This window comes from Sciurus vulgaris (genome assembly GCF_902686455.1).
Source record: "Sciurus vulgaris genome assembly, chromosome: 5".
NCBI classification, from domain to species: Eukaryota; Metazoa; Chordata; class Mammalia; order Rodentia; family Sciuridae; genus Sciurus; species Sciurus vulgaris.
Genome location: NC_136465.1, coordinates 110,751,121 through 110,775,566, shown reverse-complemented (window position 1 = coordinate 110,775,566; position 24,446 = coordinate 110,751,121). Strand labels below are relative to the sequence as shown.

At 32.8% G+C, this 24,446-nt stretch overlaps 1 protein-coding gene across 4 annotated transcripts in view; it reads left to right on the top strand.

The window, feature by feature from the left end:
- The window catches only part of SENP1 (SUMO specific peptidase 1), a 47,259-nt gene that overhangs the window by 6,950 nt on the left and 15,863 nt on the right, over positions 1-24,446 (top strand). For all 4 annotated transcript variants that reach the window (XM_079140693.1, XM_079140691.1, XM_079140692.1 and 1 more), the window contains 10 exons: positions 385-515; positions 1,803-1,887; positions 6,851-7,010; positions 10,748-10,919; positions 17,058-17,161; positions 17,244-17,527; positions 19,119-19,173; positions 22,891-22,929; positions 23,702-23,786; positions 24,020-24,175. In XM_079140693.1, the coding sequence (XP_078996819.1) occupies positions 408-515; positions 1,803-1,887; positions 6,851-7,010; positions 10,748-10,919; positions 17,058-17,161; positions 17,244-17,527; positions 19,119-19,173; positions 22,891-22,929; positions 23,702-23,786; positions 24,020-24,175 (1,248 nt within the window). In that variant the 5' untranslated portion in view covers positions 385-407. The remainder of the gene's footprint in view (positions 1-384; positions 516-1,802; positions 1,888-6,850; positions 7,011-10,747; positions 10,920-17,057; positions 17,162-17,243; positions 17,528-19,118; positions 19,174-22,890; positions 22,930-23,701; positions 23,787-24,019; positions 24,176-24,446) is intronic.

Genomic DNA, 24,446 nt, shown 5'->3' with positions numbered 1-24,446 from the left:
TCTTCCATTAACTGGGACTTCCAGTGTACACTTCTGTGCCTGGTTTCCCAATTTTTTTTTTTTTTATATTAAATTTCTTACAGTTAAGACATGAAATTTTGAGGAAATTTCAGTATTTTTAAAACTAGAAATCCAACTGCTTTTATTCTCATACAAGTTTTGAACTGTTTGGTAGATGATTTCAGTTCCACATAAACCAATTTCTGCATATGGTCCAACTTTGATAGTGACATTTTGAGATTTCTTGCCAATGGTTAATTATGAAGGAAGAGTATTATTTGACTAGAATTGTTCTTTGGAAATCATCAAGTGAAAAGATTTGTTCATAGAAGAAAAGTTATTGAAGAATTACATGACTTGAACTAATATGAACTCTTTCCCCAGATGATATTGCTGATAGGGTGAGGATGGATGCTGGAGAAGTAACTTTAGTGAACCACAACTCCATCTTCAAAACCCACCTCCTACCACAATCGGGTTTTTCAGAGGACCAGATTTCACTTTCTGACCAGCAGGTTAGGAATAATTTTCTTCCTTTAATTTATTAATTTGCTTATTATAAGATTTATGCCTTGCTCCAAAAATATAAACCATGCAAACTTTTTACAATCAATAATTTTAGTGTTTGAAATTCTGCTTGGTATATTAAAGACAAGACAAAATTAAGACAGAACAGCATATATATGAGTTACTTGAGAAAAGTATCTTTCAGAAAACTCTGAATATTATAACTGTCATTATGTAGATAGTTCTTTTAAATTAGTGTCTTAAAATTACTGAGTATTGTTTCTGTGTGTGTATTAAATACAGTCACTCTGAGATTTGTCTGTGCTGTAAATCTTAGTTTCTCAAGGTCTGACCCAGTACCAACAGCATCAGCACTATTTGGGAGCTTGATAGAAAGGCAGAATCTCAGGTATCACCCTCTACCACTGAATCAGAATCTGTATTTAAAAAATATCCCCACCTGATTTACATACACATTAAAATGTGAGGAACACTGTTAATAAGCTGTCTTTTTCAGTAGGAAAGTAATTTGGATGAGAGAAAGTAATTTGGATGAGTTCTTTGCTGTGTGAATCTGTTCTAAGCATATCAGGAAAGCCTCTAAATATTTGTAGCATCTACCTCACCTCTGTATTTGCTTAAATAATGAGTATGTATTTACACATTTCAGATTTGTACTAGGGATACAACATCCTCCCTGATTAATAAGTATATCTGCAGAGTTTTCAAAATATTTTCTCAGCCTCTGTTACATATGTTACAAGTGGCTTTCAGATAGAAGGTACCAAATGCATATTCACCTTTTTTTTTTTTTTTTTTTTTTTTTCTTTTTTTTTTTGGGAGGAAGGGTGAGTCCTATGGATTGACCCCAGGAATGCTTTGCCACTGTGATACATCCCCACCCCTTTTTATTTTTTTATTTTGAGATAGGATCTTGTTAAATTGCTGAGGCTGGCCTCAAAATTGCAATTCTCCTGTCTCAGCTTCTGGAGTCATTTGGATTATAGGTGTGTGCCTCCATTCTGCATATTTATCTTCTAATGAATGTTCTTTGAATTAAGTTTTATAGCAGATATTTTGTCCATTTTTTCCCCCTTGAACCTGTATTATTGCACCAAATTGTTTGTATTTTCCTTATTAGTATATATTCTATTTATAATATATAGCGTATAAACACAATATAACAATTGAGTTGCAAAATATTGCTGTTTAATGTTATGTTTTTCTTAATATAAAATTTTATTCCTTTTTGTTGTGGAAAATATGATTTAAGAAAACTTTTTTGCTTTGTTTAGATTTTACCTTCCAGGCAAGGAAATTTGGACCGATCTTTTACATGTTCCACAAGAAGTGCAGCTTATAGTCCAAATTATTACTCAGGTATGACACATTACTAGTAGTCAAGGTACTTATACCTTTTAGATTTCTTCCTAGCAAATCTTTTGTGTTTACCACACAAATTGGCAAAAGCAAATGGCATTTTATTTACTAAAATATCATTTTATGTTTATGTATTTAGTTGTTATAATACTTTATGGACCTAGTCTCAACCAGATACTAACTTCTTAGTGAAAGGGGTTTTTTGGAATTATTTCTCCTTGTCTCTTTTGCTATTCTAGAAATCAATACGGCTTTGTTTGTTTTTGACTTTTTGAATATGTGTATGTGACATAAAAGATATTTGGTTTGCATTGATTTAAACCAAAGAGGTGATTTATTTCTGTTCTGCTCTAAACATACCTGAAAATTAATTTCCACCCAAATTCGTCCCTCTATCAGGGCAGGAAATGTTAACTACATGTTTCTGTCTTAGCACCTGCCACAGCCATATGCTTGCATATTCAAGGGCTTACCTATTCAACTTGTGATCCATGACAGAAGTCAGCATTTTCTAGGCTATTCCTATCTCTGACCTGCCTGACTTATCATCTTCCTTCCTAGGGTTTAGGCTTCCAATGATTTTCTGCCTCTTCCTTGAGAAATAAAGAAATTTTTTGTTGGTTAGTCCTTTGGCAGTATAACTCAGGTCGTTTCACTTTATACTTAAATCTCCTCATTTTACCAAAGAAATGGGAATACCAAGAATACCATTCAATCTGCATAAATGAGATTTTTATAAGGATAAACACATGATAAGTTTGAACTGCAAATAATGATTATTCTTGTTATTTGGCTTCCTTAGGATTCTTTGTCAGCAAGATGAGATCTCATCCCCTAAAAAGATGTTAGTATGATGCTCTTTTAGATTTTATTATATTTAAATGTGATGTAGTACTTTATCTGCCCTGGGCACTGGATTTCCTCTCTTTGGGTAGCAGTGACCTCCTTGTGGTATATGCATAGAAAAATCATGTTTTTAGAGAACCATTAGTTAATTAACTCAGAAAGTAACTGTTGTTATCATTTATTGTCACTGTATTGTTATTGAAAAGGCCTTTATGAACAGAGAGCCTGGAATCCAATTTGATAGTTCATTAAGTAATCTTAGAGAAAGGACAGTTGTGGTTAATGAAATTAGATGATTAATATTTCCATTTGAATTCAGACGTGTTTGCTTACAATTTCACATGCCATTTTACCATTGGAATCTTTGCTTTAGGTTTAAAATAATTGCTTTGTAATAACCAGTTGAACAGAAAATTTTACTCAAAAATCCCCTGACCGTACCTCAGTTCTTATTTAACTCAACTCTCTTTGGCTTTTTTTTTTTTTTTTTTAATTTGTGTACATTCATGGTACACATTGTACGATTCAACACATAAAATCTTTCTTTAAATCAATGTTTATATTTTTAGTTTGCCATCTGTTCTCATATTCTTCCTATTTATTATTTTCTGTTGATTTCTAATGCGTGGAATTGATGAGCACATCCATAATCCCTTATGTGCAATTCCAAACCCAAAAAAACTCTGAAAACCAAAAATATATTAGAACTTATTTGACATCAAAACCTGACCTGACTTGAACTGAATTTGTTCCTTGACAAAACATATTAATCGACATGAGCTACTTCTCTATCTCTGTAAACAGGAGTCTTTATATATTTTACTGAAGATATATTGAATTTGTTTATAGGGTGCTGCTCCTGGTTATACTTGGAAGTGTTATATAGTATGTCAGATTATTTTCCTAAAATTCCAAAACTTTTACATTCAGAACTACAATAGAACCCAAGAGTTTATGATTTTGGGATAATGGGCCTGTGCCTTGTCTCATTATTTTTCCTGTGGTTAGGTCTGCTTCATCCTTGCCATTTTCAGCTATTATTAATAACTTCACTTAAAAATATTTATATAAAATACTTTTTTTTCTCTTTAATTTCAGTAGGCCCTTAATATTTACAAAGGATATATCTGAGATCACCACAGATCCTCAGGTTCTTGACTGTGGCAATACTGGACTACATTCCCAGTTTTCTATTCAGTTACGTGCTTGTTTCAGCTTTCCTGTGTTCATACCACAAGTTAATTCCCATATCGAACTCTTACACTAAAGTGTACTCTCACTTGAATTTAGAAAATTTTTAGGAAAAAAATTCATAATCGTTGCTGTATGCATGACAATGAATATAGAAAACAATAGTAATAAAGACAAACTGAAATGGGAATACTAAGCTGTCTGCTAGACTCATTCTCTAAATTATTTACAGCTTGAAACAGAGGATTCAAATTTGTTCCTTTACCAAATTTCATCTAGTTCCTGATCAAATAAGCTTTTTCATGTCACAGACCTCCAAGGTTGCTGCCTAACTATCAGAAGAGTTAGGCTCTAACACCAAGAGTCTAGATTCTTTTTTCCATATATTGAAGTCTTTAATTAAAAGCTGCTTTTGGGTCCAGGGGCATAGGTTATTGATAGACTATGTGCGTAGCATGCACAAGACTCTGGGTCCCCTTTATAGCACCCTATAAATGAAAATAAAAGCTACTTTTTTATTATTCGATTTTAGAAACCTCTTTCCTTTGCCACACCAATTCCAATTCAATGCAAGTCCTGCAGAATTTTGTCTCTGATAGGTCCTTTGGATATAGTCTTTTCTAATAATCTTCACATTAATTTGTGTGGTCAGTCACTTTGAGTCTAACCTCTTAACGAGGCTAGATGTGCACCCCTAGTTTACCTTTTTTAGTTTTCTGATCCTGACTATTGGTGTTTATCTCCTGTCCCACCCTACTGTCTCTCCTCTACCAAGATGAAAATGAGCAGGAAAGCTCAAACATTTAAATCTAGGGTCTGGAGTTTCTCATTTATTAACTTTATTGCATCTACCTCTCTAGATCAAACCTGTTAGAAACGTGTTTCTCAGTTCATTCAAGATTAGACTTTTAAAAATAATTGATTTTTTAAAAGAATTTTTAGAATGCAAAATATAGCACTGTTTTACTTTTAAAAACATAGTTTTAGCCCTGAACAACAAAACAAACGAATATATTAAGAAATTATTTTACTAATGCTTAGAATCTTATCTGTATCTTTTCTTTAGAAAATTGGTTAAATTAGGTATCAAACCAGCATTATTAGGTAAAATTTAATTTAAAGTGTTCCTGTTACTGTAGTAACTAAATAATCCTAAAGTTAACAGGAGCAATTGATGATTATTTTTACAATAAATGATTATCTGACACTCTGATTTTTATATAAATTTTATAATGTCCATAGAAATATTACTTGTCACTGCAGAAAAATTGTAGAGAAAACTAGAAAAATCCATTCTATTATTATAATACATCCACAATTAAATTTCAGTGTATTTTAGTTTTTTGCGTATGTGTACATATTATAAGTGATCTTATTTGTGGCATTTGCAGCTCTATTTCTTAGTGCTGAAAGAATATTAGGATAAATCTTCATTTAAAAAAGAGTATCTGCAGCCTTATATTGGTCCCTCTCTAGCTTTGCCTGATCCTACCAGCAGAAGAAGACTATTCAGTGATAATCATTGAGTAGATGGAAACATTTTATTCCCGTTAAACAGACTGCCTGGTCCTATGCATTTCCCTTGCATTTTAAAGCTGAAGACTGTCACATGCTATTGAGAAGACTATTGTGACTCATCTTTGGTTTCAGATTTCACAACATCAGAGTAATTTGCTTTTTTTTACGATCTCTTTATGATTTGCAATCATAAAGAGAATCAGCTGTAGTTATTCTCAAATAGATATCTTTAATTAGACCATTCCCTAATCAAAATTCAACCAAATTTTGTGAGAGACAAAGGATTTCTTCTATTGTTACTACTTTTCATTTAAAGTTCATAATTTTCTTTCTTTTTTTTTAACTGAAACTCATTTGCAATAATCTTATGTGTCTGTCTTTAAAGTAATAGTAGTAGATGTTAAGCATGGATAGTGATTACAAAGGAAAAAAGTTATAATTCATTTTGAAAGTAAATTTAACTTATTTTAATTTTGAGACTATCATGCACTGGTCATTCAGTGGGTACCAACACTAGTCCTGCTTACCTTTTTTCCTCCCTATTTACTCTGAATCCTGATTTTTTGTTTAAGAAAACACAAAATTTTATTTTTGAAGGCTGCCTTGCTTTTTGGGTAGAGTGTCAAAAGACATCTTAAACATTTTAAATGCCATAAATATACAGTGTTGTACAAATTTCTGTAGTAATGTGCTTTGAAAGGGGAATCTTCAGAATGTTGTCAGCATTAGATAAAAATACTGGAAATAGAGAATTGTCATTCCTGTTTTTTCTCTGAAGCTCCTCAGAGTTCCATAGTCTAATGTCTGAAATTATTTTGAAGGAGCTGTTTTATATTGTCCAATTTTGCTGATAGAGGAGGGTATAAAATTATTCTACTTGAAACTAGCCGGCCAGTATAAGCAGCAATTAGGTTATCTGTGTTTTTTGAGAGTCCCTGAGTCTTGAAAATGGTAATTAAAAAGAAGAAAGTGACACCAGCTGCTTATTGAGCAATAACTGTTGTTCATTTGAATTACAATTCTCCTTGGCCCTCCACCTGCTTTCTTACTGGTCTGGCCTACCTTCTTTCAGGCCCAGGCCTGGGAGTGCTTGCAAGATATAGTTGGGGTAAAATGTTGACTTTTGGTGGACACCACGGAGTCACATTGATGCAGATAAGGCACATGGCTGTGGCAGGATTCAGCTCCTTCATCAATTTGCAGGTTAGTATGGCTGAATCAATTATAGTTTGTAGAAGTTTCCTTACTGCAGACTTTACTGGCAGTTGAGACTGGGATCTTTCGTCCAAGAGACATGGTGATATGCCACGTTACTTTGGAATACAATGATGGACATGGTTGCAATCATAAAGAGAACCAGCTGTAGTTATTGGTTTAATTTATTCAAACTTTTATTTATTTTTTTTAGACAACCCTTCCTCAGACAGTTTTCTTGGCTCAGGCGACTTAAGAACCTTTGGTCAGAGTGCAAATGGCCAGTGGAGAAATTCCACTCCGGCATCAAGCTCAACTTTACAAAAATCCAGAAACAGCCGAAGTCTTTACCTCGAAACCCGAAAGGCCTCAAGGTTGGTATTTTGTTTACCTCAATCTCAAACTTTTCCTTGGATATAAGGGAAAATGGCTATAAGATAGTTGTTAAATGAGTAGTACCATTTTTAGATTTATAGAGATATGTTCAAATCCATTTTCGATTTACAACTTTTAGTTTATTTGGTGCTGAATTTTGGTGATAGCCAAAACTTTTCATTAGAAGAGCATTTTAAGGGAAATCTTGGTAGATATGAGCATATTAGGACCCTTTGGGATAAATATGACTATGAAGATTTTAAAGTGAAAATCAATCAGTTTCTGCAATTTGAGTAGCAAAGAAACCAGCACATTTTGTAGTCTTTCATATGAATAGAGACATGACAAATCAAAGCAGATCTGCACCTCATGCATTAGTCAACTACACCTAAATTACTTCTGTTAGGAAATAGAGAATCACAGAGAACTTTATTCTAGTTTATAAGCCCACCTATTCCCTTACCAAATTTATAATAGTTATTAAAGACAGATGAAGTTTAGCTTAGAGATTTTACCTCTGATACTTTATTATCTTAATAAAGTATATGTTTTTTAAAACAATATTTAGGACTTCTTAAACTTTCTGGTGATGGATTTCAGGAAAGTGAGATCATTTAATTTCCTGTTTAATCAAGGCTTTCTGATGTTGATTGAAACCAACAACATGACTTTTTATTTTAACTTATATGATTATCAGCATATGGACTTCAGGAACAGGCATCGAGTGCTTTACCATTTAAATTTTTTTTTTAATTATATAAAAATAAATTAATATATTTACATTGTAATCACAACATTGCCAATAATGGTTTGTGACCACCACCCACAATCTCATTTTTTCCAATTAGTGTTTCCTTCCAATCTTTTCCCGTGCTTATTTCTCTCTCACTGTTTCTCATCCATAGCCTGATGTGTATGCTATGTATACTATGAAATGTTTGATTTTTGTCTTCATTAAAGATTTCCTGTATACATTATTCAGTAAGCTGCCTTTTTAACTGAGTAATGCCATACTGATAAATTTTAAAAATCAAATTGTTATAGAAACAATACACGTGCTTAGTAACAAATTAGAAAATATAAATAAGCCAAAATATAAACAAAATCACATCTCTACCAACTTGGAGCAACTCTGTATATCTTTGTACGTATCTGTCCAGATCATTCTTTCTGCCTTTACATCCATAATCTTAAATTAGTTCATATTGTACATACCCTTCTTGTATTTTTTTTTTTTTTTTTTTGGTACCGAGAATTTAACCCAGGGGCTTTACCATCCCCAACCTTTTTTATTTTGATGTAGGGTCTCGCTAAGTTGCTTAGGTGTTCGCTGAGTTGTTGAGGCTAGTCTCAGACTTAAATCCTTCTGCCTCAGCCTCTCAAATTGCTGGAAATGTAATCTGCTTTTTTAGTTAGTTAATCTTCTTTTCCTTTCCAATTCAGTCTTATACACTAAATTTTTAAAAATTTTCTTGATTGACCCGGAAGTATCTTTTATATCTAATTAGTCCAAATCAGTATCTAATCTAGGATTGCTTGTGGTAGTTATTGCCTATAAGTCTCTGGTAGTCTGTAACAGGTGCTTTTTTTTAAAAAAAGTCATGACATTTTTCTGCATAATGTTTTGAATTTGACAGGTTGCTTCCTTATGGTGTCATTATTTTATCCTTTATCCCCACTGTATTTTTTGTAAGCTTGATTTTTGACTTGAAGAAAATATGATGTTGTATTATGACACTTTAGAAAACAAACAGTATCTTATGCTGGTTCCCCTATCATTAGTGATACTAGATTGACTCTGAATTTAGGGAAATGACAGTATGGTCCCTAATTGTGTAGTTAATATTTTCCCCTTGTGATTAGAAATGTAATCCAAATGATGTTATTTTTAGCATTATAGGAAGAACCAATTTCACATCAACCAGTTACCTAATAGTTACTATCATCAATTGGTAATCTGTACCTGACAGTAATTTTATTGTAGTTAATTAATTAATATTTTTCTAATTTTAATATTTCTTCTTTAATATATCATTGGCAGTTTGATTTTTCATGTTTATTTGGTTACTGTCTAATTTTATTATTTCTTCTTTATATATCATTGGCAGTTTGATTTTTCACGTTTATTTGGTTACTGTGAAATGTATTACCTACAGAAAAGGCAAGATAAATGATAATAGTCACTTCACATAGGGCAAATTAAATTTTTTCTGTTCTTTTTTGAGTATCATGGATTTAGTGTGTTTTAATTCACTATAATTTTTATGCTTTTAATGCTCTCATTCTCACAACTTGGGAGTGGGCTTTCTTTCAAGCTTGCTTCTGTCTCTGTCCCAACTTCGTTAGCTTTTGGTAGCACTCTTGTTTTCTGGCATTCTAGCATTCCTTGATACCCTCATATTGTTTTTTTAGAAAAATAATCCTTTACATTAAAAACATACACATGCACATTCTGGTAGGCACAAATAACAAAAGACATTGTGAAGAATCCATTATATCCTTTGCAAACACTTATATTGCCTCTGTCATCTTTTTGTAGCTGCACCTACCCAGCCTAAGAAAATAAGCCAGTTCCTGAAATTGAGCCCTTGCTCCCACCTCCCCTCCCTTGTGTTACAGAGGATTGAACCCAGGGCCTACTCATGCTAGGCCAAGTGCTTGCTCTACCACTGAGCTACATTCCCAGCCCACGTTCTTGCTCCTTTCCCTACTCTTAGCACACATGAAAAAATAATAATAATTTGAAAAGCTAAGAGAGTATGTTATATGCTTCTTGATTTTCTTTAGACCTAGTCAGTTCATTTGGATTCAGACCCCATGTAATGATTTAAAGAGTTTAAAATTGATTGCATTGAATTCAGCTTCGTCAGTAGTGTAACACTATACTGAGTTCTCAGCAGGAAAAAAAAAAGAAAGAAAAAAGAAAAATTAATTATGGTAAGATTAAGTACCACAAACTTGCTGAGTAACGGTAGATTAAAAATATCATATAGAAAAAAAAATTTATTAAGCCTTAGCGATATGACTGGGCTTTTGAGTTCACAAAAATTTTTCTTGCCAATTTTTCCCATTTGGTAGGGCACAAATAATATAAAGAAACAAAACCAAAATTCTTCAGAGACTGGTAAAACCAAAAAAATTCATAGTAGTATAGCCTAATAAAAAGTGTTCTTTTTTTAATGAAGGATGGGAGCCCTCTGTTGGTCTTGCAGGAAATTTTAAAAGTCAGTTTAAAAGTTAATTGTGAGATTTCAGCTTAATCAATTTTCAAATATTAAAGTAATTCCATCCAGGGGGCTTGGGACACAGGTTGTGGAGAATAATAGAAAATGTATGTATAGGGCTGGAGGTATAGCTAAGTGGTAGAACACTTGCCTAGCATGCACAATGCCCTTGGTTCATGTGTGTATATATATGTTTAGCATACCTGGAATCCTGGTTTTCCAAAGAAATCTAGTCTGATTTGCTGTCATACCACACCACTATATGGTTCTTAACTGAAGGAAATTCTACATTATGGATCTAAGAAACTTGATTATGTTTGATGATTATATGATTTGGCAGTCTAAGACGTTTTAGTGGCAGAACCTGATGCTACAACTCCATGTGTCAATTCTTGTATATTTCCCACAAATGGTAAACCTATCATTCTGTTTTGTTTTAATTACTTCTAGAAAGTGAATAGATTTATTTTAACTGTTTTTATCTTTCTTACAAACTTTTTTTTTTTTTTTAGTGGAATATCAAACACTTTTACAGGAAAATCAAACCATCACTGCCATATGTCTGCATATGAAAAATCTTTTCCTATTAAGCCTGTTCCAAGTCCATCTTGGAGCGGTTCATGTCGTCGAAGCCTTTTAAGCCCTAAGAAAACTCAGAGGCGACATGTTAGTACAGCAGAAGAGGTAAGGAAACCTGAAACAAAAACTGCTAAATGTATCGCTACCTCTGATTTAGATGCTTACATTTATTCTATTTACTTAATCTTTCTGTGTTTTTTCTTATTTACTCTTTTTGAATTCTGTCTTCTTGGCTAAAGGAATTAAAGACCTGTTTTATGGAGTTCATTATTTTTCTTACCATCTTCTGTTCCTATTGTATGACTGGCTTTACTTTCCATATTGCCTGAATGGCTTCTCATCAATCTGTCTCTGTTGCTTGCTCTTACTCTCTTTTTTTTTTTTGGAGACTCATCAAATTCTTATTTCCTGTGGCAAAACTGTTAACCTTGCTAAACAGTTTTTATTTTGATAAAATTTGATTTGCTAGAATGTCTGTCCTTCCCACTAGGAGCAATTTTTCCTAAATATAAAAGAAAAAATAAAAATACCATGAAATGATTTATATCCTTTCATTTTGGGTAAGATCTTTGAGGTGCTAGATTTCCTCCCACCCTCTGCAAAAAAAAGGATGTTGAGTTCTTATTTTCATTCAGAAAATCTAAAGCAAAAATCAGATTTTGTGAATACATTATAGCATGTAATTTACACGATTACATTAGGAAGTGGGGTTTTCCTGTTCAATTGCATATTTATTGTATATCTAATTAACATCTAATTTATTACACATCTAAATAGTTGGTTATTTTGAAAATACAAATGAATAATAACTTTTCATTTACACAGGATTAATTTTTATAGTGTGCTTTCCACATGTATTATTATATTGAGTCCTTTTAACCCAGTGAAATAGGTAAAAGTGAGCTAACATCTATATTTTCCAGAATTGGAAAGTAAAGGTCAGATATCACAATCTAGTAATGGCAGGCCTAGAACCCGGTTCTTGTGAGTAAGTCTCCTCTAATGTGGCTTCTTTTATATAATATAGTGATATGATTCCTTCCTAATGGAAATTACTGAGCACGGAATCAAGAATATAGTATTACTTTCTAAATAATTGCATAATTTGATAATTGAAGATTTCTTAGGTGTCAAAACTTTAACAAGGACTTAGACTCTTTACTTAGATCTATAAGTGTCCAATGGATAACTGAACACAGGATAAAAGATTTGGCATCTCTGCTTCCATTTTCCATCTGTCTCCTTTGCTCTGAGTCACTTGGATTCCAGAATAATAGGTCTGATCCATAAAGGTATAGAAACTACTGCCTCATAACAGCAACTTTCATATCTCTGACAGGGCTCTTCCCAACTCTCATTCTGAGATATTCATCAACCAGATCTCAATTTGACTAAGACTGCTTGCTTATGCATATTTCTCTGTCCACTTGTCTCTATGGAAACTCATGTCAGTACTTCCGAAGACAGTGTAAAAGATGTCAGTCCCCTTCTGATGTGACTACACTGATTAAAGTCCCTTTTCTGCCTTTCCCCATAATTTTTTCCATTTGGGTATTGGGAGCAAGTAGCCAGAACTGATTTGTTGGGACCCCTCAAATTGGGTCTCTCGAGTAACAAAACGTGATTATTGTGAAGTAATGTAGCAGATGTTTAGTAAAAGTGTGGTGCATTTTTGAAGTTTTATTGCATCTAAAATATTCAAGGGAAGAATGGCAGGACTAGTAAATCATTTAGTAGGGCAAAGACTAAACAAGAAATTGACAACATTTGCCTTTGATGATAAGAGCTGGGCAACAATATGAAAGGGACATTTATTTTTTTATTATATTTTTGTACTGTTGAATTTTGTATCATGTATATTTTAGTTTTTACAAACATAAATAATGTTTTCTTAATAAGTTTGTGGGGCTTGTGCTTATGCTAGAGCCTAAAGGGTACAGAAAGACTGGGGAAGGAAACTGCAACAGCATGGCAGCTGAGTAATCCCCATATAATCTTTTTAAGATACCCCTTGAACTGTGATTATTTATCCCTCCAGCCAACCCCTCAAGGCTAAATCAGAGGAGGATTTGAAGCTGGAGTTCCCCTTCCTCCTAACAGGGCAAAGAAAATGCTAAGGATTGACTCTAAGCTACAAGATGAAGTGCAGGAAACCTTTCCTCAGTTGATTTTTGGTCTGTATCCTACTATGAAAAGAAAGCCTCTTGTACTATAGAATAATCCATAAGAGTAGAACAAAGTATTGGAACAAACTTTAGTGTCAAACTTACAGCAAGTTATTTAAATATTTAGTCTTGGGCATTACCAATAATGCACAAATAATAGATTTTCCCTCTGTGAATAGAAAATTAATTGACAAAAACTTATAAACTGGAGAAAATGTTATTTCCATGGAAATGTTGGTATCTAAAAGAGATGCTTTTGCATCTGTTAAAGAATGAAGATGGGCAGCATACTATAGTGACGTAGCCACATCAATGTTTATAGCAGCTCAATTTATGATAGCTAAGCTATGGAATCAACCTAGGTGCCCTTTAATAAATGCATGGATAAAGGGGAGGAAGGGAGGATGGGAATAGGCAAGACAGTAGAATGAAGTGGATATAAGTTTCCTATGTTCATATATGAATACACCATCAGTGGAACTCCACATCATGTACAAGCATGAGAATGGGAAGTTTTACTCCATATATGTATAATATGTCAAAATACATTTGACTCGTGTATAACTAAAAAGTACAAATTAAAAAAAAAAAAGAATGAAGATTGGGTATTAATCTTAATGCTGAATTTGTATGTCAAATTTAGAAATATGAAGCTATTTACAAAATTAAGATGATGCTGCCTCTGAACTGTTATGACAGGGATTTGAAAGAATTTAGAAATCTGCAACTGGTGGGTGTACATAATGACTAATTCCCAGTGCAGCATTGACAAACTATGCTGTCAAGTTAGGGTAACCACTAGCCATGAGTGTTATTTAAATTAATTCAAATTTAATAAAAATTAAAAATTTGGTTTCTTAGTCACACAGGCCACATTTCAAATATTCATTAGTCACATGTGCCTAGTGGCTACCATATTGGACATCACAGATATAGAACATTTCCATAATCACAGTTGGTGTTATAGAGGATGTAAACTTCTGTTTGGAAAAGAGAAAATACTAGCAACAATACAAAATTTAAAGGGTAAGAATACAAATAATTTTTTTCATTTATATGTTGCTTCCAGAAAACCTTCTCTGCAACTTATTTAGCAACATTTTAAGATACTAGATTTTATATAAATGGCAAGGATAGTTTTATTCTTTTCTCTTTAATGCTTTACAGTTTTGTCATAAACTAAGCACTTTGAACTTATTTGTTATAAAACTTATTTAAGCATCATGAAAGTTAGGGATTATGAAGTTATTTGGATATTTTGTAAAAATAATCGACTTGTTTGCAAAGTTCATTTTGTGTACTCTTAAATTTTTATAATCTTACAGTTCAAATTTTTGATGAAACATCACCTAATTGCAGGAATATGTCACATATTTTTCTTAATAGAATTCAGCACCTTAATTAATCTTATACTGTTTAAAACTTCCCTTGGTCCTAAACTAATAAGTTTTTAAAATGTAATGTTGGACAACTTCCTGAACTTCACGTTATCTAATTATTGCTTCTTTTCCTCTTAATTTCCTAATTTTCTTATTTAAGTAAAAAATGGTTCAATAATGTAGAAAGAAAGATGTGATTTTTAAAAAAAAATCGTACTACTAGCTGCTTTAAAACAGGAGTGTATTTGAAATTTCAAGTGAATCTTATGTTTTTGTGCATTATTTTGATAAAACCAAATATTATATATGTTCTTTTGAAAGTTTCCTAGATTATCTTTTCTTTGTCAGAGATGGTTCCAAATAGAATGTAACATTCATTTTTTTCTTTGTTTAAATGAAATCCAAAAGAGAAAAGTACATACCATCATTTTTAAAAAGTCCTTATGACCTCCAAATTAACATACAAAACAATGAAAAGTTCTTAACTTTAACCTTTTAAAAGCATAAATTAGTATAAACCGAAAGCATGAGGCTTTAAGGGTTTGGAATAGGAATAATTTATTCCTGTTTATTTTATGTCCACTAATAAGTATGAGATTGGTTAGGGTCGGAAACTTTTCTTTGAAATTACGTTTATTGAGAAAATGATTTGTGGACTAGTGTGTATTAAATTAACTTTTTAATTAAATCTTTATATTGAATTAATTATATTTCTCTTCATTTACATTAGTAAGGTTACTTTATGATCCCTTGGTTCTTTGTATCTTTTAATAAAAGTTTATTCTAAGAAAATACTTTGCTCTGTAATGTGAGAAAGAAGTGTTTAACTTTTGTGGTTGATGTCTTTGAACAGATATCTTTTCCGTTTTACTTTTACTCAGTGTTCTTTTAAGATCTTCATGTGATGAAAGTGATTTATTTTTAACATTCCCTTGGTATCAAGAGATGCTATGCAAAGTAACCTCTGACACTGGGGTGTATACATTGTTTCCTTCTCTGATGTATTAAAATAAACAAAGGGTTTGAAGTCCAGTTTGGTGGGACAGTGGAAATGTACTAAAAGAGTTGGTTAATTAAGATTTAATTTTATGACCCAGGTAACCTGATTTCCCTTCCTTTCTATCATCTTAACCTCTCTTGGAAATAGCCAGTTGATAACTTTAATGTACATTGATTAAGTTATTTGGTATATTAGAAGAGTGGAGTTAAGACTTTGGGGATATACAAAAAACCCTAGTCCATAAAGTACCAGGTAACACAGCTTTCCTGCCTGTAGAAGATCACTGTTGAGTTGATCCAAAAAGACTGCTCTTACCATCTAATAATCTATAATAATTACCTTCATCCTGCTCTTAAAGAATCTTCATAACAGCAGTTTAAGATTATATTATAGAGACACTTATTTTAATTATAACCTTTACATTTGTTTTTCAAATGTTTTCTTTTCAGTAGAATAGCCAAAAGTAACAGATTTGGTTATTGATATTAGTTTATACCTGGTAATTATTTTTGTGCCATCACTGAGGTGCCAGTCCAATACCGTAAAAAGTATTTTCACAAACTCTAGAAAAGGGGGTTACCCTCATCTTGGGTACAGTATTATATCTAAGAGATAAAATAATCGAGTTGTTGTTTTTTTCCACGTAGAGCATTGCAATATTTTGTTGTGGATTTTTTTGTTTGTTTTTGCTGTTGTTTTTTCCTCTTGAGTCTGTTCTTCCTTTTCTAACTCAGCTATTCAACTTTAAGGATACTTTTTTCTCAAAGGAAGTTATGCCTCAAAGTTGAAGTGTATTCTAGTAGATGAGTAACATTATATTGGCAATATAATTATCATTTACTCTGTAGCAACAACTAAAGATTCAAGAAGAAAACTATTTAGTGTCTGTTTGTCTTTGTAATTAATTGCTTAATTCATTTGACTTTGAACCAACATTTGTAATCGAATAGAATGTTTATGCACAAATCATAATGTCACTGCAAGGTGCTGTTAACCCTACCCCAGTGTTTAAAAGTATTGTGTGAAGATTGGAGGTTGTAGTAAACAGTTTGTAAGATTTTTATTAAAAAAACAGCTGAAACTTGTTGAACTCAGTCCATTGCTTCAAGGGATCTGTGTAGAGTACTTGTTTTATGTGGTTACAGTAAATAATGATGTAACAAACTGATATAATAATATCATTAGTATTATTTTTTCTTATGCAGTGTAGTTCTCAGCTAGGTGACCTTATTTCTTTCTACTCTTCCCTTCATTCACACTGACCTTACTACTTCTTGAACACGTCAGGCACATTCCTGTTGCAGGGTTTTGCATTTGCTGTTCCTCTATCTAGAATATTCTTTTACATATATATTGGGGAGGATACTGTGAATTGAACCCAGAGATGCTTTACCATTAAGCTGCATCCCCATTCCTTTTTTATTTCTCATTTTTATTTTGAGACAAGATCTTGTTCTGTTGGTGAGGGCCTTGCTAAGTTGTTGAGGCTGGCCTCAAACTTGCCATCCTTCTGCTTCAGTCTCCCGAGTCACTGAGATTACAGGTGTAAACCTTTCAGCCTAATGTACCACAATTCTTAATTATCTTTAGAAGTCTGCTTTAGATTTGACTGAGCTTCTGGGATCTCATCTAGATGCTACTTTGAGAAATACTGTATCATTGGATGTATTTAAAAAAAAATTTTTTTTTTCTCTTATAGACAGTTCAAGAAGAAGAAAAAGAGATCTACAGACAGCTGCTACAGATGGTCACAGGGAAACAGTTCTCTGTAGCCAAACCCACCACCCATTTTCCTTTACATCTGTGAGTTACAGAAGCATCTTTTAGATTAATTTAATTCTACAGTTTGCTGTTTTATATTGAAACTATATCATTCTCTTGCTAGGTCTCGGTGTCTTAGTTCCAGTAAGAACACTTTGAAAGACTCACTGTTTAAAAATGGAAATTCTTGTGCATCACATATCATTGGCTCTGATACTTCATCTTCTGGATCTGCCAGCATTTTAACTACCCAGGAACAGCTGTCTCATAGTGCATATTCCTTATCGTCATATACTCCAGATGTTGCATTTGGATCCACAGATTCTGATTCTTGTCATCAACCCCACCATCACCACTCTCTTCCACATCAACCAAATAATTTACCAGCATCAAATACACAATCTGAAGGTAAAAATATCATATAACTGTATTTTTAATTCTAACAACCAGTTTATCTGGATTGATTACTGGTAACATTGTAATATACATATAACATACATCTGCACTGTAGATAAGACTTAAAAACATAATTCAACTAACTATGCCATGAGCAAGCTAAAATAGGAAGAAAATAATAAAATACTTTTTTTTCTTTTTTTCTTCCTTTTTTTTTTTTAAGGATACTCTTTTCTTACCTCAAAATATAAATGATTTGATATATCTAAATGACTAACTTCCTGAGCAGAACCTAGAGTCAGAGTACATCCAGCTCAATTGCTTCAGCACTGTTTCTTAATTACTTTGCAATGAAAAGTAAACTGAAGTTCTAGGAGTTTTGAAATATCAAATAAATATTGAAGTATAAGTATTTCCTGTGTAATACTAAACCTTTATTAGGTTTATGCATTTTAGAATGGTTGTCAGCAAGTTTTGGAAACAAAGAGTTTTTTCCCTTTTAGCTAACCAGAATATTCAGTCTCTTAGCCATTGGTCATTTAAGGTTTTGCTGTTATAGTTCTCTCTGGTTTTTGGTATTTATTATGTATATACTTGTACATATTTAGGTATGTTACTTAAAACTAGTTATAGATTAAGTGGTTAGACATTAGGAATCTAGGTAGATTGAGCACCAATCTCTTAAGACTCTCCCTCCTTCCTCAGTTCATTTGATTTTTTTAAATCATTATTTTTTGAAAATTCTCACTTGAGGATTAAAATTTTTGGTGACATCACCACGGTGGCATCATTGAATAGTTAGTTACATAGTCATGAAAACTTGTATTACATTTTGAAGTCATTTATGTAACAAAAATGGGGGCAGTGCTGGGGATGTTTTCAGTGGTAGAGTGCTTGTGTAGTGTAGGTGAGACCTGGGGTTTGATCCCTAGAACTGCACAAAAAAGTCAAAACAAAACAAAACTTTAACCTCGGAATCATACATTGTATGGCAGATACTTAGGTACAACTAGACTGGAACAAATATACTACATTGCACTGTTTAATTACTTTTCTTGTACCACTTAATACATACTCTAAATGAGGTTCTAATCATAGCACTTCAGAAGGATATGATTCCTGCCCTCGATGAGATTTATCCCAGAAAACAAATGATAGAATAATAAAATTTGTACTTTGTAGACTCCTCCTGTAGTACTATTTCTTTTTCCTTCCCCTTCCCCTTCCCTTCCTTTCACCTAATTCATTTTCATGGGTCCATCATGAGCTCAGGGCTTTGAAAAAATCCTGCATGTTCTTTTTTCCCAGAAAGAGGAAGCATAGGGAGCAAGCACAGCCCAGGAGTAGAGGATAAAGGGCAAATATGCTTGTATTTCAGAGTGGCTTCCTTATTTGTAAGACAGGCTCTTCACTAAGACCTATTTCTGGTCTCAGTGAAAAGAGACCTGCCTCTCTTTCCCTTCCTTCTTATCTTTGTCCTTATGCTGTTATTTTTGTGAAAATAGAATATAATAAAGTTTAGGAATTTGAACTAAGATATCTAGAAAATGTAACTGGGTGGAAATTTATTAATCATGAAATGCTCTTGTGTTTCTTTGTTTAGGATCAGACTCTGTGATTTTACTCAAAGTGAAAGATTCTCAGACTCCAACTCCCAGGTAAACTTAGGAAAAAGGTCATTCTTAACATGATTTTCCCTTTCTTTAACCAAAATATCTTCACTATGAGTTGTATAACATAAAACTGCCTCAATTCAAACCTTTCTCATGATTATTTTTAATTTCAATGACTTTCTAATTGATCATCTTTCCACCAGCCTTCCTTTTGTTCTTCATTTCATCTCCCACCATACCGTGTTCTCTAATCCATTTTCTTCTACCTTATTCTTCCATCTTCATGCTGCAACCAAAGTGAACTTTCTGAAATTCTTCTGCTTTATTCTTTATTTCATTTTCCATGCTATAGCCAGTGTGATCTTTCTAAAATATCTGATCATTCATTAAAGGAGTTTATGACCATTTATTAAACTCCTTCAAGGGTGGTTTATTAGACATAGAATTAAGCCCAAACTTCTTAGTATGACATACTAAGCACTTTCTCCCTGAGCCTTACCTTCTATTGCACATTTCTTTAACAGTTATTTAAATATTGAGAGCCTACTGTGTACCAAGTACTAGAACAGACAATGAGGATAACAGCAGTGCCCTCAAGGAGCTGTATTTTAGATGAGGGAAGTGACAGAAAACAAGTAGTGAGCAAATAAACTTATATATCTAGTAGCTATAAATGCTGTGAAGAAAAATGGACTAACATGTAGGCTAGGGTTGGAGAACACTGCCTATTTAGGGTAGTTGAGGCAAATCTTCAACCAAGTGTCAGTTGAGTAGAGATAATGAAAGTGAGAGAAAGCCATATGGAAATATGAGACTTGTGTTTTCAAATGTCGAATTGGTTTTAGTTTATAAATAATGATATGCACTTTTTTGACATTACAGCGTTCCTTCTACCTGGAATATCCTCTCTGGTCTGTCTAGCAGTAGTCTCTTTCTTACCTTTAAATTTCATTTTCAAAGGGACTTTTATATGATACTTTACTTCTCTGGGAGGTGTCAAGTACTTCTTCCTCTGTAAGACACTTAGATTGCTATCTTTGCCAGATTATGGTCTTGGCATTTCAGTTGCTAGAATGGCAGTATTAGTTTCCCATTGAGAAGATTAGCAATAATAAAATGTCCTTTCTCATTTCATTTCCACTATTTCTTTGCAGCTCCCCCATTCAGAGTTTTAGGTATCCTTTAAAATTCTCTGTTGAGTATCTCAGGGAGACTTTATAATTTGGGTTCTTTATTTCGTAGTTTTTCAGAGTCATACTTAACTTTTGATCTTGGCTTTTTCAGGCTTCCTGTAACTTTGGAGAAGTTATTCTTCTGAACCTCAAATTACTTATCAATAAAATGCCAGTATTAGTACTTTATTGTTGAACCATTTTTAAGAACTTACAGATAAAGCACTTTAAAAATGTTTCACATAAAGTGTAAAGAAGTAGATTTTCTTTCTTGGGAAGAAGTTAATTGAAGATAAAGAGTATTCTCATTAGGCCGGGGGTGTAGCTCAATGGTAGCACACTTGCTTAGCATGTGTAAAATCTTGGGGTTGATCCCTAGTACTGTTAGAAATGTAAAAAGAATCCTCAGTGATTCTTTATTAAGTCTTTTCCTTTATGAAGGGCATCTAGTGAAACTAAAGAAAAAGATGGAAGGAGAAATGGTCTGTTGGGTAAGGTTGATTATGTGATACTATTTGTTGAAAATGGAACCTACTCATCACCCGTACTGATCATACTGCCTGGCATGTGATGGTTGGTTAGTAAATAAATCTTTGCTAAATATTAATTTCCTAGAGAGCCTGAAATACTCTCCTGTGTAGCCCTACTACTCATTATTTATCCTTTTTGGATAATGAAAGGCATTTGAAAGGCATTTAACCACTAGTATAAAGAACATAGTCTTTGGAATTGGACAGATAAGACATAATCCTGGCTATTCCAAAACAAATTATCCTTCTGAACCTCAGTTTCCTTTTCTTGTATAGTATGAATAATACATATATTACATATATTGCACATATATTAAGGATTAAATAATATGGGAATTATTATGAAGCTTAACTAGTATGTTAAACACCTACAGCAGAGTTTTACAGATGTTCAAAATATAGTTGTAGTTAGCCAGACAATGTGGCTCATGCCTGTAATCCCAGCAGCTCAGAAGTTTGAGGCAGGAGAATGGTGAGTTCAAAGTCAGTCTCAGCAACTTAACTGAGACCCTGTCTTAAAAAAAAAAAAAAAAAAAATATATATATATATATATATATATGTAGTTTTATATATATATATATATGTAGTTATTACTATTACTGAATGCCTCATTCGTATGAGAAATAATACATAATCTCCTTGGAAAAGGAAATTTCCCCTACATTTGGCTTTCCTGAGCCCACAGATACCTTAATCCATTGAAGAAAAGTATGTGCCCCTGCATTATTCATTTATTCAAATATTAAGGGTCTACTATGTGCTAGGCACTATTCTAGATGCAGAAGATATGGTAGTTTACAAAATAAAAAATAATTTTCTGTCCTCACCAAATTTTCATTTTAATAAGGGAAGTCAGATTTTAATAGCATGATCCATTACTGTGAATTCTGGGTGATTCTTGACGTATCTTTATATTGTGTAATAAACACCTTCTCATGTTCATTTGTTTTTAGTACCATACACTAAATATCCCTCACAGTGCTACCACTGTTCTCTATGGCTTTGTATCTTGGTTGTTATATCAGGTGTTCATTGTGCCAAGGGGATAGGCTTTCATTAACGACAATGACAATGCAGAGGCAGTAGAACCTAAGGATTCTTGGGAATACTAAATCTAAGGATTATTGGGAATACTAACTCTCCAAAGTTAGGCTTCAGTGTAAGAGATACCCTCCGATCCCTTGTTCTTGCCCTTTCTAGGAGAGATTATAGAGATCTAAGGACTGAAAGAGACTCTATAATCACACTGTATTTTATAAATCTTGAAACCAGGACCCATGTCTCTTAAAATTATAAAACTAAAAGGGGACAGCTTCAGGAGATATAGGTCTCTTACCTTCCAATTTGGTGTTCTTTTTACTTGTTCTGTCTATATAAAAGTTTTCTTCAGAAAAGTGTTCACTTTTCTTTTGTTTATTTTTGTGACAGATCCCTTAGGGGTTTTCAAGGAGTTGAAGTTGAGATAAATAAGAAGCTGTTGGGACAGTTAACATGCCTGTGACACCATTAAGCATATTCACTTAGGATGTCAGTAGGAAGCACAATGGAATGGATGGAATTGATCTTTTAACTCGAATGGAGTTGTGTTGCTCTTTCTCTGCTTAGGTGTTTATTGACTTAATAGCCATTTGATAGGAATATTTGGTGGATGGGAATGTTCAGTATCTATTGATAAGAAGTTCAAGAATCCTTAAGAGTAAATCATTAATCTGTCAGCTTAGACCGTTTAATGAGAGTAAAGTTCTAGCTTAATGTATTATGTGCTTTTTCACATAATGTTCTCTCATGCAAGTGGGGAGCTATGCTAAACTTAATTGGGTGATCTTTTTAACAGATGTCTAAGCAGATAACTCATTTGCGTTCTTTTATTCTCAGATAATATTTTTACAGTTTTATTCTCAGATAATATTAGTACAGTTACCTTGTGTCAATTAGGTACCTTTTACTTATTCTGTAATTATAAAGTATTATTATAAACTATGTAAATTATTGCTTTTGTTGGTAAAAATATTTACATTTTCTCATAAATCTCTGACTCATTTTTCCCCCCAATCTATAGTCCTACTTTCTTCCAAGCAGAGCTGTGGATCAAAGAATTGTAAGTTATTTGTTTTTAGTATGATTTTTCCTTCTCAGTCACTTCATTTTCATTTAGAAGAAGAGAAACAATTAGCTAATCATCCTGATTTTTTTTTTGTCATTAAAAATTACCTTTTTGTATTCTTAAGTTACTGAGTTTTAAAAATTCTCTTAGATTTGGGATATTTCTGTTTTCATGTTCAATTGTAGCAATTGTTGAAGGTAAATTGAATTGGAAAAATATTTCAGAGTTAAACATTATGTATAAAGGAAAATAAATTTTTATTTTGACACTGGTAAAACTTAATTTATTCAGTAATTTTGGAGTTTGCAAATCACTAAAGGCATTTAGTTTCCAATTCCAGTCTTTGTGACCTTTTACACTACTTTGAATACAATTTGTATATATTTCAATACCATATATTTGAACTAAAACCTCAATAATACATATTTCCTCCTTTGAGGTTCAGAATGAAGTTTCACTTTCACATAATTTTAGAAGCTTGTTAAAAAGGGGCTACACAATTATAAATATCCATAAAAGTCATCTGTTCACATTGAGCAGCCCACTAGGAGACTTAATTTTCAGTAAAAATAGTAGGATGATTTCAATAACTAACTCTATTCTTTGACTCTGTGTCTTAAAACATAAATGTGATGAGGCATAAGTTAGTTTAAGGATTTTGGACTTGCTATGTGAGGGTTCTACATTTGATATTCACTGAGTGTCAACAGTGCTTTTGATGCTGAGGGTGATCTCCATTGTTGTCACTTTTGTATTCACTTTCTAGAACTAGCGTTTATGATTCTCGAGCTCGGGAAAGATTGCGCCAGATTGAAGAGCAGAAAGCCTTGGCATTACAACTTCAAAACCAGGTAAAAAAAATTTGGGAGAAGATTATAATTAAATATCATGTCCAAGTTGAAACTAGTTTGGAATGTTATCTGGATTTGGGTAATTGCTGTTATGATTGCAAGATTGTCTGGTGGCATAGCATTTTATGATGAGGTGGTATATGTTCTTGATCTTTCCAACTGGAACTACTCACTATATATAAGTCATATAGTAGATTTCTTTATCCCACTTATTCTGATATTCTGTTTTTCAGAGGTTGCAGGAACAGGAACATTCGTTACATGATTCAGTAGAACTGCATCTTCGTGTACCTCTTGAAAAGGAGATTCCTGTCACAATTGCCCAAGAAACAGAAAAAAAGAGTCATAAATTAACTGATAGTGAAGATGAATTTCCTGAAATTACAGAGGTTAGATACATGCTATAAATTCCTGCACTAAAAGTATTATGTTTAGAAAGAAAGCTTTTGACAGTTTTAAACAAAGTAATAGAGTATGTGATACTTTTATTATGTATTTCTCCTTTCATTTTATTATGTATCAATCTTTATTTTTAAAGGATTATTGAACATTGATGAAAAAAATTGGAGGGTTGAGGGTATAGCTCAGTGGTAGAATGCTTGCCTAGCATATGCCTGGGTTCAGTTCCTAGCACTATAAGCAAAACAAAACCAGAGAAAT